At 34.4% G+C, this 18,948-nt stretch overlaps 1 protein-coding gene across 1 annotated transcript in view; it reads left to right on the top strand.

Annotated features, from left to right (window-relative positions):
• Nucleotides 1-834: 834 nt before the first annotated feature.
• LOC149410488 (choline/ethanolamine kinase) overlaps nt 835-18,948 on the top strand; it is a 73,443-nt gene continuing 55,329 nt past the window's right edge. Inside the window, exon 1 of the mRNA XM_089648141.1 lies at nt 835-1,047. Coding sequence (XP_089504267.1) covers nt 1,039-1,047 — 9 coding nt within the window. The 5' untranslated portion in view covers nt 835-1,038. The remainder of the gene's footprint in view (nt 1,048-18,948) is intronic.

The following is an 18,948-nucleotide window of genomic DNA, read 5'->3' as shown; positions in this document are numbered from 1 at the left end:
AGAATCGAATCCCCCTCTTAGGATCGAAACCCCCCATGTGAATGCTGTAGATATGATTTTTTTCTAAATTGTATTGGCTACTATGATGTGGTAATAATAACTTACACAAATAAACCTAAATCCACCGTATGACAAATTACGCCAATCAATTTTTGCCTGCGAAAGTTCCGTTTACGAAAATATCTAAATACGCATATGACTTAATTAACCCAAACTGAGGACCTAATAATCCAATTGTGAATGTAAATAGTTGTTTATTGTAGTAATTGTTGAAACAAAGCGTAATTTCCACAATCTATGCCAAATAAATACCGAATATTTTTATTACATAATGAAAATGGGGCACTTGTGTGCAATTTTTAAATTGAAAAAAAAAACGTGAATCTAATAAATAAAAGATCATGCAAGAGGCTCATTTAAAAAATCGACTCTAACTTCCAGTAATGGGACAAAGTGCTTGTTTTATTTATTGTTCTTGTTAAATACAAACTTTTCAGTTTCCCATTGTTCTAAAAACCTCCACATTTTGGCTGAAATAATAATACGTTCAGGAAAATAAACACTACAAAACCTGTTACGAATAATAATAATAAGTGGCACATTGAAACGAGGTCCAAAACTTGAAACAATGCCACGGCAAAAACCCGATAAACAGAGGTCTTTGCTCTCTGCGTGTCTACCTGTAAGGCCGTAACCTTGTTACTTTTTACCTAAATCCATTCAGTTTATACGCCTCTTTCTTACCTGCATACCCCGTCATAGACTAGATAACGTATGGTTTGTTGTTTTATATCAGCTGGACAATATAACAGAGCGCATGCGTTGAAATCACATTATTTTTACCCTATTTGAGGTAGCCGTGAGCTCCCCAGCGCAGTCGTATTTATTTCGGCTTCAGTCGTTTCTAGAATTCTGCGTGCGTTGGTTGACTTTTATCGTAAACTCCAGTCATTCCCGACAAAATAGTGAAATTGTGATAAACTGTCGAGTTTTTGTGATAACTTGGTAATATATTGTGAGTGTACAACATTCCAGAGCATGTCAAAGGTAATTAAAACACGATAAACTCTTTTCAGGCGTCTCATTTGTCGATTATTTCTGTTTGTGCGTGAAAGTAATATATTATTTATAAGTAGCCGGTGACGTATTTTTCGTTTCACGAATTTGGCAGTTCGCTCTTTCTTTCTGCGAAACGTCAGTTTGTCAAAACAGCAAAATTCCGATCATTTTTTCGGAGTAAAAACATATTTTTTCCATAATATGATTATGTAACGTCCTTAAATCAGCGTTTCGTATCATTTTACTATATTTCATTGACACCTATGTTAAAAATATTAGCAAATTTGCAATATAAATCGATTTTAAAGTCACTCTTGAAAGAATTTATCATTTTTTCTATAGAATTTGACATTTTTGAATACTACAAATACAAATTGACAGTAGATTTGAAAATCTATGGACTATCATTTTGACACTTTTGAATTAGGAAATAATAATAAGAAGAAATCACATTTTGACTTTTAATTTTGACAGAATGAAATTTCTATGCAAGTAAGGATCTCCATACGGCGTGAGTCACGCTTCCCTCTCACTCAGGCGTGGATATATCGGAATTCGCGTGAACGGAAAAGAGACTTCCCAAATCTATGTTTGTCGGTCGGTTAGGTATTATAATGCCACTGATTCACTGGTTTACCGTTCACCTGATTTTCTGACGTATGAAGTCTAGTGATGGGCGTAATCGAGTTTTGCATTTCGAACATACTATAAATTTGCACGAATGTGGAATATTGAACAACTTCAGGCCTCATTTATATTTCTTTATTTTTAACAGCCAAATAATTCAATAAATACTAGTATTTCATTCAACAATAATTATTTCTTTTTGATTTTTTACACCTGAAAACAACCAACTTTATGTTTGTAGGAAAAGGCATTGTTAAATACTTAATTTCTCACTAGGTGGCTTCGAGATATATTATATCTTCATTTAATGGTGAAATGTTTTGACTTGTTAATTAAATTTTTAATTAAGACTTGTTAATTAAATTTTTAATATTTTTGAAAGGTTAAGCAAAAAAAAAGTTTTTATTTTTTCTAATTTTTTTTCAATTTATATTTATGTTTCAGGCTTATAATAATTTGTTATCCTTTTTGCTTTGCATAAAAACTTGTCTTGTAAACATATTATTCCCTTTAATAAATATATTTTGTAAGTACCTACACAAATTAAAAGTATTTTCGCAGTACCTACGCAAAATAGCATAGTTTGATTACAATGGTACGTATACATTTGCGAACCGAAACGCGATCCGAGCCACGAATTACGGGAATGGAACGAAGTAACTGTAAGCGGCGTTTCACGCCATTTGCGGTTTCTTCGTTCTTTTCACGTTAGTTGAGGTTAAGTTCGGCAGTTCGGTTCGCGTATGTATACGTAGCATAAGATTCCCAATCTATCTATCTATCTACTAAGCTGTAAAGTTTAGTAGTGTTTGTTTGGTCTGATAACAAAAAACCTCGTATGATACATTCTGTCTGGCATAGGTACACGGTAGCTACCTGTCTGAACTTGTTTAATAATAATAATCAATTATTCCAGAAGGCGTTCGGGGCAGTGCGATGCAATACATTCCATAGATTATTATTGTGCGAAAACAACTAAGCATGAAATAAAATTGGAAAAATTAGTAATTTATGTAAATCTTCTCTAATCTTTATAAAACAAAGTCTGTTTCTGCGCTTATTTCTTCTAAACTACGCAACGGATTTTGATAGGGTTTTCACTTTAATTTAGGAAATTTCTTCCTGAATGTTTATGTATATAATAAATGCATTTTAAATTTATAAAAAGGAGAGAAAATTCGATGTTTTGTAACTAGGTCGTAAATAAAATATTTTCGGGTGCGTATTAAAATTAATTTTTGCGACCGCACAATTGCACGAAATGATGCCAAATAATAATGTGGTAATTAATTCGCTAGAAAATTTGTACTAAATAATAGAAGTTCCAACAGATGGCGCTAGTTGCTACATTTGTGATTTTACAGAAAGGCACGGCTTTTTCGACACTCACACAAACGAGTCGTTCAGTGAATACACACACATTTACACACATACGTACATTTTTTGTGTCAAATGTAGACAAAATTTTAATATGACATGCGGGTCCATTTTGCATGGCGCTGCGATTCTTAATTATTAATACTTCGCTCGTATTTTTGAAAATGTAGATTGATTTCTTGCAATATTGCAAATTGCACTTTTGGGTAGGCAGTGCGTATGCGCCTATATGGACGGCACATCCCTGACACTAGAGATGTATAAAACAGGTATCAAATCTACCTCCATGTTATTTTGTTTGGAAAACACTTCCAAGTTGAGATTGTAAACAGGTAAGATGGATTCCAAGTAGCGCTAGGAGAAAACAACAATTTTTTGCCCGAATAAACTATTGATAGGTATACTTACTTAATACTTTTTACAGAATGTTTTATGTCAGACATATTAAATGCATTTTGTATTATGGGCCGCTCAAAATTGCAGAAAATCATCCCTAGCGTCGATAATATTACTAGCTGTACGCCGCCACGCATTTCTGTGGCTCCTTCTGGAACTTTCATGAGCATTCCCGAACTTTCCGAAACCTTCTAGACTCACCTACACACTCCGCCACTCAGTTTGAATCCTTATAGAACCTTCTTGAACTTGATCCTTCCAAAACCTTCTAGAGCATTCGAGAACCTTCATGAACTCTCTGGAACCTTCCAGACTCACCGACACAGCCAGCGGGCCCATTCTGAAACAATTTGAAGCATTCGCGGCCTTCCCATAAAAAAGCACATTTTCGTCACCCACTCCCACCCACACTCAGCCACCCCCAACAAACTCCCTTACTTTCGATGTGACACCAAGGGCTATATATCACCATAACCACCGGTAGGTGGCAGTGGCTGGTTGTGAAGAAAATTAGGCGGGTAGGGAAACGCAGGTTTCTTTTTTATAATATATGTTAGACTACTGGATCCTTCAATGCTTCGCTATTGCTTATGTCCTTCTCAGGCATCTCCGACATCGTCCACCATTCACTACTGTATACCACAATGTTACTGTTAAAAAACTACATTACGTCGACTTTAATTCGAATCAGTATCTCATTTTGGTGCACAGATATTGCGTTAAGTATTCCTCGGGCGTCCCCGACATCCTCTACCATTCAAACCAATATCTAAACACTCCTGGCACTAAAAAGAACAAATTTGAAATTTTCAGCGATATCGGTTGACTACTTTTCGAGTTTTGCGAGGACAAACACACGTAGGCTGAATTTTTATAAATCAAGAATATGTAGTTTTGCGCCACAAGCAAATGACCATAATATATTTTGTATGACGTATCGGATTAGTTTCAAGAGATTAATTACTTCAAATTAGTATGTTTACGAAACTAAAAAATAACAATATTTCACGTAAGTAACTTATTTTTGTTCGTTGTTGTCATTCATCATGAGTCATGAGATTGTACGATAACTTTGAATTCATTACGATTGGAAAACATAATAACATGTTTTTGATTTATGTAATCGATAATGATTCTAATATATCTATAATCTTATGTATTAAATCATTTGACATTTTATATAGTATTCAAGTGGTTTAAAGATTGCAGATTGGTTTTACAAAGTTTTTAATTCAAAAAATTACGTTTTCAACAATATTGCACTTCCAACAATAATAACGAATTCTCTTGATAGCTTACCCACCTAATGATATAAAATACAAATGTACATCTTTTTATATTTTTTTAAAGAAAGACAAACTTTCCCGGGTTACGAATAACCTGGCAATATTCTAAAATCTCCTACTACCACCAGAGTAAGCGGAACATGTTGCTTGTGTTGTGATGGAGGACTTAGCCATGAGATGGGTGAGACGTATTAATACTCTTTATTAACCCTTCAGGTTTTTTGTTCGGTTTTACGAACAACAGCTAGTTGCCGTACAGTCACTTTGTTCGCTTTTTTGAACAACTCATATGGTATCATGGAAACATATGTGAACTAAACGGTGTTAAAAAGAGAAAACACCAAGCTTTATAGTTAAATATAAAAGTTAACCACGGAAAAATAAAAATTTTCACCTCTATCAAGTCAAAGGTTCCGACGGCAATTTAAGAAAAAAATACGATATTTTGTGATTTTTTTTAATATGTAATGACAAAAAAGTGAGGTGGATATAATGTTTAGAATACATTTGTATATTAAAATATGTGTTTTTTTGCCATCAGTAATTTAAGTTCAATATTTCCGTATGAGATCGCCATGACATATTCGTGTTTTACTGATAGATTATTAAGAAATCTCTCAATTCATTCTTTAAAGGTCTGCAGTCCCGTTTTTAACTGGAATACGAATAATTCGAAGAGTTTTTTTAAAAATAAAATAGCAGTATTTTTTGTCAGTAAGTTTTCTCCGTGGAGGTGTGCCCATAATAATTACAAAATGTTTTTTGTCAGACATATTGTTACATACGTTAATACTTAGAACGTGTTGTTTCGCAGAATTTGAACAATTCATCAAATTTCAAAGTTGATTTTCAAGTTCTGTGATCGTTCTACTCAAGTTCTGTTATTATATCATTATTGGCCAGTTGTTTCAAAAACTGAAACGACGAAAGAACTTAATTGAAAATCAACTTTGAAATATGAAGAACTGTTCAAATTTCTATGATTTGAGTTAAACCCGATAATAAAATAGTATATTGGATTCAGACTTACGTCAGACGGGGATTATAAATTCATATATCATAAGTAATAATAATAATAATAATAAATTATTGGATTCAGACATAAATTAGATGTGAAATGACCAATAAATTAATTTATTATCAATTATCGAATTCAGACGAAAAATAGGCGGGATTGTAATATATTTTAACACCTTCAGCGTCAGATATAATATATGGTAGAAGAATTGGAGATTGGCTGATAATTAAAATTGTAATTATTTAACCCCTCCAGCATTTGAGGGTCATATATGACCGGGCGTCCACATTTTTTAAAATTATTTTTTTTTTTTTTGATATCTTGCGGAATAAATAATTTTTTTGATGTAAGAAAGAGAAATAATAATTCTCTCTAGTTTGCCTCAAATATTGATACTGGGATCCATTAATAAAATCCTAAAAATAGCCAAAATTAATAATTCATATTTCGCGCCGCTATCGTAACAATCTGTTTAATTTATTTCTTATTTTATTATTATACGAACGAGATAAAAGTGAAGCTGCAGTTTTCTTACAAATTCCCCAAACAAAACGAATGTGTTTTAGAAATATCGAGTTCTCTCAATTTTTCTATAATTGGAGTAAAAAATTAAATAAAAATGTGTTCTGCGTTTTTGACAACATTTTTCACGTTTCATATTAAATTTTTATTATTTAGAAATAGTAATGTTTATTTTAATTGCATACACCGGAAAGATAATTTTATATACAGGGTTTTCCAATAAGAGGTGTTATTTTGATATTGAAAGAAAAATGCAATTTTTTAATATAAATGATCGAATGTTTATTTCATTATAAAGAGAAGGCATGCCGTTAATAGTGAAAAATAAAATCAGTCAAATGACCACCGCCACCACGCCTACAGGACCATATCCTTTTCATAAAATTTTCCATAACCAAAAAGTGGCTGCCTCATGTCCTCGATAGCCTCACGAATTTCATCTTTGAGGTCTTGAATCGACGCTGGGCTGTTGGCGTAGACCTTCTCTTTCACGTGGCCCCAAAGGGAGAAGTCGCAATCACAAGATCTCGGTGGCCAATGGTGATCTTCTCTTCGAGAGATAACACGGTCCGGAAACTTTTCCCGTAAAAGATCAATGGTTTCGTTGCTTGTGTGGCACGTAGCGCCGTCTTGTTTACAGTAAAAGTTGTCCAGATCAATACCATCCAATTCCGGCCACAAAAAATGATGATTAATGATTTTTTATGGCCGGAATTGGATGGTATTGATCTGGACAACGTTCACTTTCAACAAGACGGCGCTACGTGCCACACAAGCAACGAAACCATTGATCTTTTACGATTGAATATCAAAATAACACCTCTTATTGGAAAACCCTGAATGTATGGAACTTAAAATTATCAATAGCTGACATCTACCCGGCGTTGGTGGGGGTTATCCTTAGAAGATAGACATATACCACCTGAGACTTTTCTGCAGGCCTTTTTAAGATATACAATTCCGTAGTACATTATTTTGATGTATCTCATAAGGTTTTAGCCAGCGTTAATATTTTTACGACTTGATTATAAAACATCGACTTTTCTAGGATAACCCCCAGCAACTCTGGGTACAAGTCCGCTAGTTATATATATATATTTTAATGTAATCTCTTGATATTTTTAAATCAGTACCTAAATATGTATATACCTGTTATTATTTTAACAAAGAGTTGTTAAATTCAAGGTTTACCTGTTATTGTCGAATGGGGATTTTCGCAAATTGCGCCTTCGGTTACTACGTTGAATACATTACGATTTGTTTTGCAAAACGAAAGGTCGAATCCCGTGGCGTGACAGACATTTTATCCAAGCATAATCTCCTTAACTATGTCACAGTGGCGCGCAGTTCATAAAGACAAAAGAGCTATGTATTTTCCAAGAAAAAAGCACGTAATTTAATATACCGATATCTGATAAATTAGATCTATAAATGAGAGACTGGAAAAGAAGCAATTTGTAATTGATTGAATTTTAATGCAGATTAATTCAACGTTTTTATTTTCCTCTAAAAACGGCAATTTCCCATGGCGAATGACCTTATTAAGTATATAAGAAAGGGATTTCTAATAGAACAAAAAACAAAATGCATTGAACTCAAACAAACACAAAGAGAAAACTCAAGATCACGCCCTACATAATTATTTTTAAGGCGATGCATTACGTCGTGTAATATTTTCAATTGAGCCGCTATTAATAATAACCCTTACGTAGATGGCGATAAGGTTTAAATTCCCGCTTAACACCATCCGCCTGTTTTGATTTATGCAAGAAAAAAACATGGCCAAAAAGTGCCTTTTTATTATTTTGTGGATGTTCAGGCATAAATATTTAATTTTTTTCGATCATTTTATAAATAACTTAATTTGCCACATTATACAATAAAATCATAACCGAAAATCGGTTCGTAAGTAGGAGATTTTAAACTTTCAAGCAGTTTTCATAGGCCTTATACATAATTTTTTTCTGGGCTTATAAAAAGACTTATCTAAAAAATACTCGATTATTTCAAAGGCCAAGTTGTATTCTACTCGCAGTTCTGAAACATTTCTAAGCGACCAAATTTTCAAACCAAAAACACATGATTTTGCATTACTACGTATGGCATCGCGTTAATTGCGTATTTTTATTTATTTCTAGATATTATTTGGATTCACCTAATTATTTTTGATTTTATTTATTTTTAGATTCTCTTTTATTTCTTAAAAATTGTTACTGTTTATTTTTATGAATCTTCAGACTAACTTGTATTTTGTTATATATTCATATACCTATTATACAATCAATATGTATACCGATATGGAACGTGTGGGATTGCTTTAACCTCTTGGAATAAAATTATTATTATCTAATTACCTGGAAAACTTAAAAAATACAATATTTTTTTATAATAAAAATATGATATAATTTAATTAAAGTTAAAGTGGGGTGACAGATTACGCTATAGGTGAAAAGTTGCCATCGACAAACTACTGGAAAGTAGTTTATTGGAACTTTTCTGTTTTTTTTCTGTATTTTATTTTATTATTTACTGTAAAATATATTTTTGTCTTGCTTTCTTTAAATAAAAATAAATAAATAGAAATAAAGCTCTTTTATAATTCCGTATCGTTCTCCATACAATCCCATACAGACCTTTCACGCCTGACAGATGATGTGTTATAACTGTGGGCGTGGCGACGATGATGCCGCCGTGATCTGCTAGATATTTAAAAATTATACGACAGGAGAGGGGGTCAGATCAATTTATGGAGCGCCGTGATCGAGCGGCTGACATATGTCAAGGTGACAGATCCCATACATAGAAATGATATTCCGCGGCAGTTTCACGGTTGATCTGACCCCCTCTCCTGAGGAAGATTATAGCGAAGTGTGATACCTCAACATATAATCTGTATAGGCCACGCCCAAAAAAGCTTTGATTCATATAGCGTGATTTGTTACTACCTTTATATTGTTTTTTTTTTTAATATCAATAAACTACTTCAATGAATGTTTCCCTTTACTCTCGCTAAAACACAATTTCATAACACAATAAAAGTCTATAAACAAATAACATAAATCCTATTATTTTTAATGATAAACTAATGTTTGCAAGACTAGGTTTTTTATGCATACCACAAATGATATTAAATTATTATAAGCAAAAATTACTAGCCTGAAACACTCATACAAGAAACATGCCGCCGACGAGAATTGAACTGGCAGCCTTATTATTTGGCGGGCATAGAATAAGCCGACGTGACGTAATGGTAGAGCAGCTGACTGACAATGTGTGTGTGTGTGTGTGTATGCGCGCATTGAACAGTTTATATTATTGACATGATGCTACTTTTAAATTTGGGCAGTGAACCCGAAATAATGTCGATGTTAGAGTTTAGACAAATATTATTGAATATATGAAGAGTATGTCGTGTGTATCTCAAAGATATGTTGAAATTAATTAGGGACAAGAGTTCGGTACATGCGATCGTATTGTTTAAAATTCTATGCACAAATGATAAAATAAACATTCATTAAATATACATACCACACACCCATCGATACTATACTATACAAAAAAATTATGCACCTTGTTTGTTCAATGCTAAAGTTTTTTGATAAAATGTATTTAAAGTTTATTTTTACCGTTTTAAGACTATGCATGTTTATTACTGTTTTAAGCTGCTGCCACACGCAAAGCTCACATCAACAGATAATATAAAGCACAATAGCGCTCGCCATACAATCCCATACAGACCCGACACACGTAAAAAGATAACGCGCTATAAGTGTGGTTCTGAACTTCGCTAACCGAATTTATTTTACGTAACCGCTCCCGACGCGATATTTGAAAAGTTATGCGTCCCCCTCTCCGCCGTAAAAAGGAGAGGGGGTCATTTTAATTGCGGAGCTACCGACTAAGTTCCGTGTTCCCTTTGACAGCCATGACATAAGCAGCCTAATAATGCATTTCTTATTTATTATGTTAGCTCATATCGTCATGTGTGCTAGTAAATTTAGAAACATAAAAAAAACGTTATATGGCAAACATACTTAACATATATTTAAAATATAAATATAATCAATATTTGAATTTGAAGTAAACAAATTTTCGCCCTTTCAAAATTAATCATATTTTTAACTCAGTATGTTTATATGGTAATATCATTCGGTTTTTTGATAAAGTTGGACGGCCTGATACCTACATAGAGAAGCTTCTAGTTTGTTCGTTTGTTGATTGTTTTCAATTGTTTTCCTGGGTAATCTGGTTTGCTCTCGTCAGCTCTCGTGCTCTCTTCTCGTTCCCTGCCCTGGTGTTGGTCCTTGCCGCCTTTGCCTTCGACATTTTTTGAAATCGACTTGAGCTTATTTTACAATAATTTATTATATGTCGCTTTCGTCGATCGGCGTGCGAACTGCGAATTTCCTGATTCGACGGAGAGGTTATGTCAGGTTATGTGAAAATGCGCTATTTACGCGCAGATTGTTTAAAATCTAAAAAGTTTATAAATAGCATTTATAATTATATAGTTGGCGGCATCATCATCTGAGGATGATGATGAGGATGAGCTGTCCAACAGATCCAGCAATAGGCGACATGTATCATCCATTTAGAAAACGTGCTCAAGCTGTCAGTAAGTAAAGTTGTCACTTTGACAGATGAAATTATGTTCCTCGGCCGCTCTCGAATTCAACTGACCCCCTCTCCTACCATAGGAAGAAATATTTGATAGCGTCGTGTGTCGGTAGAAAAGATGATGCTCTGTACATTAACTTTTGATGTGAGCTTTGCGTGTGGCAGCAGCATTATAGTTGGCTTGGAAATTCTTTTACTGGATAATTGTAGGTCGCCGTATTGAACATTTAAAACTTTTTTATGTCATTTTTATATTATTGCGACAAGGAATCGGCCATTGATCTTTTTATTGGTTGGAATCGCTTTAAATATTTGGGATTATCTGTAACTTTGAATCGTTACTAAAAAAATCAACCCGTTAAAACAAGGTTTTTTTTTACTATAATACATATATTTTTAAGTCTTTTAAAACATTAAAAAAATGGTTTGACTGATGATTGAACCTTCCTTCTCTGAAGTGGAGTCGATAACTCTACTAACCGAGCCAAATCCCGAGTGGATAAGACCGACATTTATTGCGTATATTAGCTGCTGTGATGTCATTGAATTTCAGAGAAATGCGTATATGTACGAGTGGGTGAGCGTGATTGGCACCAAACGTTGATATAATGAATTGTCATCTACAACGAGACTGTCTGCCGAGTTTCAGCTCGATCGGAAGTCGGGAAGTGGGTTAATTTCCACTTTTAAGGTTTGCACTTCTTCACGAAATCAAAAATGAAATTCAAATACTATGCAGATGTATTTGAAAAACGCCATTATGTACGCCACTTGCACGTGGTGACTTGGAAATAGTAGACGGTAATATTATAGGATTAAGTTTTGATTTCATAAAACAGATGTCATTGTTAACAATGGACCAATGTCACGGCGCACAGTGGGCTGAAAATCGCCTTTCATAGACATAGAGACTTGAATTTTCAAGGGTATTTTTTTGACATCAAGATCGAATCATCAACATTAATTTTTTTTTTCAACTTTAAAATCGCAAGTTGCGCCACAATACGGAGTATGTCAAAAAAATACAAATAAATAGTAGTAAATCTGTGTGTAAGGATGTAATGGATAATCTTATGATTCCAGAGATAACCTCATTTTTAATGTCAGTGCCATACAAATTTTTCTCAAAAAAATGATAACTCATTCATTTGTACACGCAATTGCTTCATACGAAATTTTATAGCATAGTAATGATCATCAGAATCCATTTCTAGCCAAAAAAAAATTCCCTTGAAAATTCAAGTCTCTATGTCTATGAAAGGCGATTTTCAGCCCACTGTGTGGTGTCGTCACGTGCAAAATTTGTACCGCGATGCAATAAATATGATTGTATGTATATGCATCCAAGGGCACAAGGGAGTTAGCAGTGGCGTATGGCTCGTATGGGCGGGTTGGGCCACACGCCACTGGACATCCCATTTAAAAATATATCGTGAGCATACATCGAAAAGCCAAAATCACTATCCGTCGGCAAACTGAGAATGAAATCCTTTGTATGGAAACAATCTCACAACTTCGCAAGTAATGATATTTTTTAACCTATAATATGAAGCAAAGTATATACAATGTGTTCATTCGAAAGATAAATTATTGCTCTCTCGAATTTCTCAACGAAGAAGCTTAGTGCCAATTCACTATTTTGATTAATCTTTATAACGAATTGGTGTACATTATGAATACCAAAAAATATGCTTTAGATAAATTGAAAGTTTTCCTATCGCTTCGCTTGAGTAGAATACAAATAAAAAATAAATTACTCCGTAAAAAATATAAATGTAAACTACTATAAAAAATATTTTTTCAATGGAAACAACTTTTCAAAAATACAGTATTATAGCTAAGATTATCTGTGACAGTTTCACTTGATTAACTTTTTTTGCTTTCTTATAAAATTATTTAAAAAAAATAAAAATCAGTTTTGGAATTGAAATTGAAAGTTTCAAGACTCCGTTTGTCAAGCGATTTTAATGCCTATTACCTACGATATAAGGTATACCCTCGAATATACACATTTTCGGCTTGTAGCTTCCTCTTAAAGAAAATTGAAAATATGATTGTTTTTGAAAGGCAAATACATTCAGCTTCACAAATCCTACAATTATAACATCCCGTGATTTTTCACGCGGCGCTGAGAAAACAAATCTCTCCAACCGAAAAATGTGAATATCTCAGTTCGGCTTTTGACCTTCCGGAAACTATTTATACCCCAAATTATCACGCGATAATGCCCCGTTTCTACAGTACAGCGGTATGACGTAGTCTGCGGTACCACCTCGTACAATCGTGGATTTTATTTTTTAATTTTTTTAGTGGTAACACTGGTAACAAATGACGGACAGTGATAATTTTTTGAATTTTATTTTTCAAAAGTCATCCTCACGCAAAAACAGCCGTTTATGTTTTTTCCTATCAAATTGTTACGGAATTTGAATGCCAGAATTAGGGACTAAACTGGGATGGTAAATAATTACATATGAAATTTTGCCTAGGGCGTGTTTTGTATCATTCCACGTGTAAACCTTTTAAAAAAACTTTTCGTTTTGTCCTACTAGAGACCAGTCCTTACAGAAACAGAAATACTGCGTTTTTACTTACCAATAGCGGTGAAATTGCGATAACATCAAAAACGAGTAATTTTAAATGATGTCTTACGCAAAACCGTGGAAAACATAAGAAATTCGAAATTTAATTTCTTCCGATACTCAATTCATTTTTGCTAATTTTGGTAATTACTGTTTTTACTTACCACTGTAGTTATACATGGAGTTCACAAGCATTCCAAGGGTAGGAATATCCCGACATTGGGTACTACGATCGTAATAAGCGATAAACGTTGCTTGTGCAATGATGGACGGCCCTAGCTAACGGTTAGCCACGAGCACAACATCAGCGCTACAACATTTTTTTATAATGTCATTGACTACAAGTCCTGAATACTAGTCCCTACCTGCTTCCCTCAAATTTCTCATGCCAAGCGTGGTACTGAAATATGTTTTTCATATTTAAATTGATTATAATTCTTTTGTACTTTTAGGAATAACCTGACAATATAATTTGAATTGAATCATTCGACCAACTAATCGATCTAATTTCAAAATGTCCAAAATAAAAGCAAATAAGTTGTTTTTGACAGATGGATTATTGGCGGGAAAATAATTTCAGAGGGAAACGTTCAAATTTAGGAAACAGAATGATGAAATAAAAGTTTGAAGGTATACTATAAGTAATGTATTGTGGGAATGATCAATGACGCAATGAGTGTAATTTTAGAATAAATAACTGCTGATAACTTCTTCAGCAGTAACCCCATTATCGTATAACTACTTTATACAAAAAACGTCATTACGATTTTATATCGAGTCATTTGTACTGAGTCAAAATTATAAATAAACTCAATTTATGCAGTGACAGAATAAGTAGTACCTACCGGTGGGTATCAGTTAGACCGCATGTTTCATTAGACCCACCTCTTGTAAATTTGCTGAGTAATATTATAAAACTCAGATAAAATCTTTTATGTAATTATTTTCTTTACCATAGATAAATTCTATAAATACACACAACCGTTAGATAATCCATGGAAAACAATCAACCGGGGTTGATGACATATAAATGCCATTTTGTGAATTATTATTTTGTTATATATTTTAATTATTACATTTTGTGCGTTATTTTTTATTACATTTCATCATACCAGCGAAATTTCTGTAAATATAATGTCCAAATATTGGCCTATTATTCGCTAGTTTGGAATATGTTCTGTGCGTTATGTGGACGAAACTATTAATTCAACAGCATGATTTATACGCGGTGTCCGGAAACTCGTAGTACAAGCGGGAAACTGGTGAATGAACAACATCATATCAGGACCCAAAAAATCTTTTTGATCCGAACATTTCGATTTTTATTTTTTTTCGGGCAACTAAAGGGTTAAAAAAACTTATAGTTACAGTTACAGTTTAGGTAGGCGACACATCAATCTATACGCATCATGGCTTGGTCTATTTTAGCACATCGCTCGCCATATACAACCGATGGAAATCTATGGCGAGCGATACGCTGAAATAGGCCAGCCAAGCCACGAACATATTGCGCGCTTATAGCGTGGTCTGTTACAGGCTTTACGCTTCGACGAATTTTAAAAGACATTAAACAGCTGATATTAACCTACCAGCGACCGATTTTTTTTCAAATTTGACGTACAAAATTTTATCGATTCACGTTCAACAATTATACGAAAACTCAATTAAAAAAAAGTTATACTACAAAATCGATTCCAAATGTGATGGAGATTCAGCAGTTTCCCGCTTATACTACAAGTTTCCTGACACCGTGTGTATACAGGGTGAGTGTGTCCGGGGGTAAAGTGCACAAACTTCCGACGGTGATTTTACACGAAGGTAGAAGTAAAAAATATAAATAACTTTTTCGAAATTCCGTTGATTTTTCCCATAGAAGAATATTAATTTTTCCATACAGACTATTCCATTTGTGCACCTGAAAACAACCTTAAAGCGTTGAAATTTCGAATCATGTAGAATCACAGTGTTTAATATCCTATGTATATTTATATTCCTGTTCTGTTTTTAATATTAATAATATCACGACGATCCTGAAATAAATCTTTGTCTTCACATAAAATTATGTAGGCACATTTTAAATCTGTCAACGCACTACGCAATCTATTATGCAACCACTAGCTTTTAAAACGCAGCGCATTTTCCGTTCCTAACTAGAACGCACATAAACAAATTTAATATACGGTAGAATTTCTAAGTGGATATTAAAAATACGTTTGGGCAACATCAATCTGTATGGATTTTCATTGGCAAGGTTAGTCCGAGGCAGGGCAGTCTGAGTCTACGGAACTATTATTATTTTATGTGGGAAATAGGAAATGCTCGCTTTGTAATTGTATACGAAAGAGGGGCGGTGGCTTTTAGTGTTATTGTATTTTACGATGATTGACTGGCAGGTCTGCAGCTTCACTCTAGACACTGCTTTACCTTTGCCTGTCTCTTTGGACATATTTTATTGTATTACGTATAAAGAACACCCATCACGTAAAAAATATTTAAGAGTAGATTATGTTCACTGGTTTTATTTATTTATGCTCTAAGTAATCGTTTTTGTTGTGATTATGACGTTGTGAAGTCACACCGGCCAATGTCGGTGACAGTCGCCTTTCCAGCCAGTAGCGTTTTCTACGTCATAATGAAGTTGAAGTCAGTTGGAACCGTTTCGGAATGTGCGGTTCTACCTATATTGTTTTAATTTTGAGAGATATTCTTCACAGACAACAAACAACCCTAGTCTTTTTGGGGGATAGGTATATCTCCAAGCCTGACACGATCTCATAAAAGTTATGCTAAATTTTGTCATTTTCTATTACGGTGAGAAATATGATTTAAATTATTTTTTTTACCACTAACGCTCCCGAAAAAAAATATGAAACACCATTTAACATTTTAAAAATACTTGTACATGGTTTGTAAATTTTTAAATATATTTTTTATATTAAACGAAATAAAGTGAAGTGATAATAACTTTAATAATACCTTTTTTCTAATTAAACATGTTTTTTAGTTTCGTGTAAAGTAGGTATCACAGTTTATACGATAAAAACCATCGAAAAGTGACTTTAAAAACTTAAGTTAAAATTTGTAATTGCATATGTCGATTTGTAATACATACTAAAATCTGAGAGTCTTTCATCTGCTTTCAAGAACATTATTTTATTTTGAAATATGGAAACAGCGAATTTATCTGTAATCATATTAGTCCAGTCAAGATGTACATCCGTGCTTGCAAAAGGTCCAGTCATTCTGAATTTTTTATATGTTGTTAGGACCTAAACCAGTATTAAAAAAAAATTTTTGCAACTTCGAAAGTGCTGTGCGAGCGGCGGTGGACCTAAAAAACCAGGAAATTTTCGGATTTTTTTCAGTTTTTGCTCAATATCTCAGTAAAGGAAGGGTCTGACCGGTGTAGTCGGTATAGATACTTTTAAAGAAGACTAAATTTTCTATAATTTGAGACTAAAGCAAGCTATATAAAGTCATTGGTTTTCAAGATACAGTTCTTCAAAAATAGGCAATTTTTTCCAAAAAGTGAAATTTTTTCGAAGTGGTCACTTATTTTGTAAAATAATTTCTAAAATACGCATCTCACGTCAAATATTGTATGAAATAAAGTTGTTGTAAATTTAATAAGCTTTTATTTGAGACTAGATTGATATCTGTAGACTAAACGGTTATCTCAAAAATGGCAGATAACCAAAAACAGTCATAAGTGGGTTTTGGGTGAAATCCAAATAAACTGTTCTCGCGTCTTTTTATGGTTTTATTGTGCTGTGAAGTAAATCCATTAATCATCGTGGGTTTATCCTAGGGTTATAATATAATTACGACTATTTCAAATTTCAAGTACCCATTAGTACCTATACCCATGGGTACCCATATGAATGGGCACGAATATTCACGAGCTGTTCGAGCCCACATTTTGGCAAACATCACACTGGCCAGCATTGTTTTTTATGAGGTTGACATAACTCTTGAGGAGCGAGACGAGACTGAAAAATTGCTGCGAGACACTGAAAGGTCTCTCACTATATCAGCAGAAGAAATTGATACCTACCAAATACTAAAGGCAAAATTTAAAAGTGCCTTGGAGAAAATTAAAGCGAATGGTCCAACATCACAGTTGTGGGTCCAATACTTTCGTATGACCACTTTGATAAAACTATTCATCCAGGCAGAGCGTGCTGGTGATTGGAACCTTCATTTGTACACTGTCCACAAGATGCTCCCTTTTCCACGCAGCTGGACATTTTTTGTATGCTAAGAGCGCGCACCTCATCTTCAGGATATGATGGCTCTATAAGATCGGATGGATAAAAGTGAATACGACATGTTCACAAAAAGATCCTTCACCATTCGCCGGTCTGACAAGTTTTGGTCTGGGTTGTGGTCAGACCTAACAGCTGAGCAGAAGCTGATGCGATCCATGAAAACCTACGGTGGGTTGACCCAAGGAAGAGGAATCTCCGAAAGTGTTCTGGCAAGGTGGACAACAGGAATGGTGTTTATGTTGAACATTTGTGAAGAATTGGAAAGTTTTTGCAGCTTATCATGTCATACTGGAGAGCAGCATGTAGACATGAGACCTTCTCGAATCATCCGAGATAATAGTGATGTGTAAAAACTAAAAAACTGGTTTGCTCTCCACCCTCCATTTCCCAAAACTGACAGTTTAATTTCTATCAGTAGTGGTTTACTGGCAGGTCCTGAAATTAATTGCCACACAGCCCAGAGAGTTGGAACGGAAGGAGTAATGAAAATTGTGGGGAAAATGTACGACAAGGTAGTAATAAAACAGAAGAATAAAGTTACCACGCTGGCATCGATCACCTCAACCGTTAAACTGCCGGACAAAAACAGAAGAGTGGCTGTGGATCCGCTCACAATTCTTCAGCGAGTGTGTATTGCAAAGAAATCTGAACAGGATTTACAGGATGACTTCAAGTATGAGTTGGCCCCGTTCCCGATGTCTCTGTTCAATGAACAAGGGATGCGCAAGGGCACAAAATCTACTCTGTACTCTCCCTTCACTCCTCTTTCCAGTCACACGCCGATAGATGCCAGCACTCACGTCATTTTGGATGTTGGCTACCTCTTGCACAAGGTCGTGTGGCAGCGGAAAAGCACGGTTCGAACACTTTTGGCGCGTTATACCACCTACGTCCGAAACCACTTTGGGAAGAACGTCTCCATCGTTTTTGACGGCTACCCGAAGATGCTACCAAAAAAAACACCAAAACAGCGGAACGACTCCGGCGCTACGCAGCTCATTCCAGCTACGAATTGACTTTTCCAGATATGAATCCACAGTAATTCAAATTGCTCAAGAGCATGTTTTGGGCAATGAAAACAATAAGAGACGCCTTATAACTCTTCTCTGTGACGCCTTTCAGAAGGAGGGAGTAGAAGTGGCTGTTGCCGAAGAAGATGCTGATCGAGAGATCGTCATGATGGCGTTATCAAAAAT

Source organism: Hesperophylax consimilis, chromosome 27, assembly GCF_061612785.1.
Source record: "Hesperophylax consimilis isolate HC1 chromosome 27, BYU_Hcon_1.0, whole genome shotgun sequence".
Classification (NCBI taxonomy): Eukaryota; Metazoa; Arthropoda; class Insecta; order Trichoptera; family Limnephilidae; genus Hesperophylax; species Hesperophylax consimilis.
The sequence above is the reverse complement of the archived record's forward strand: the minus strand, read 5'-3'. Positions and strand labels throughout refer to the sequence as shown.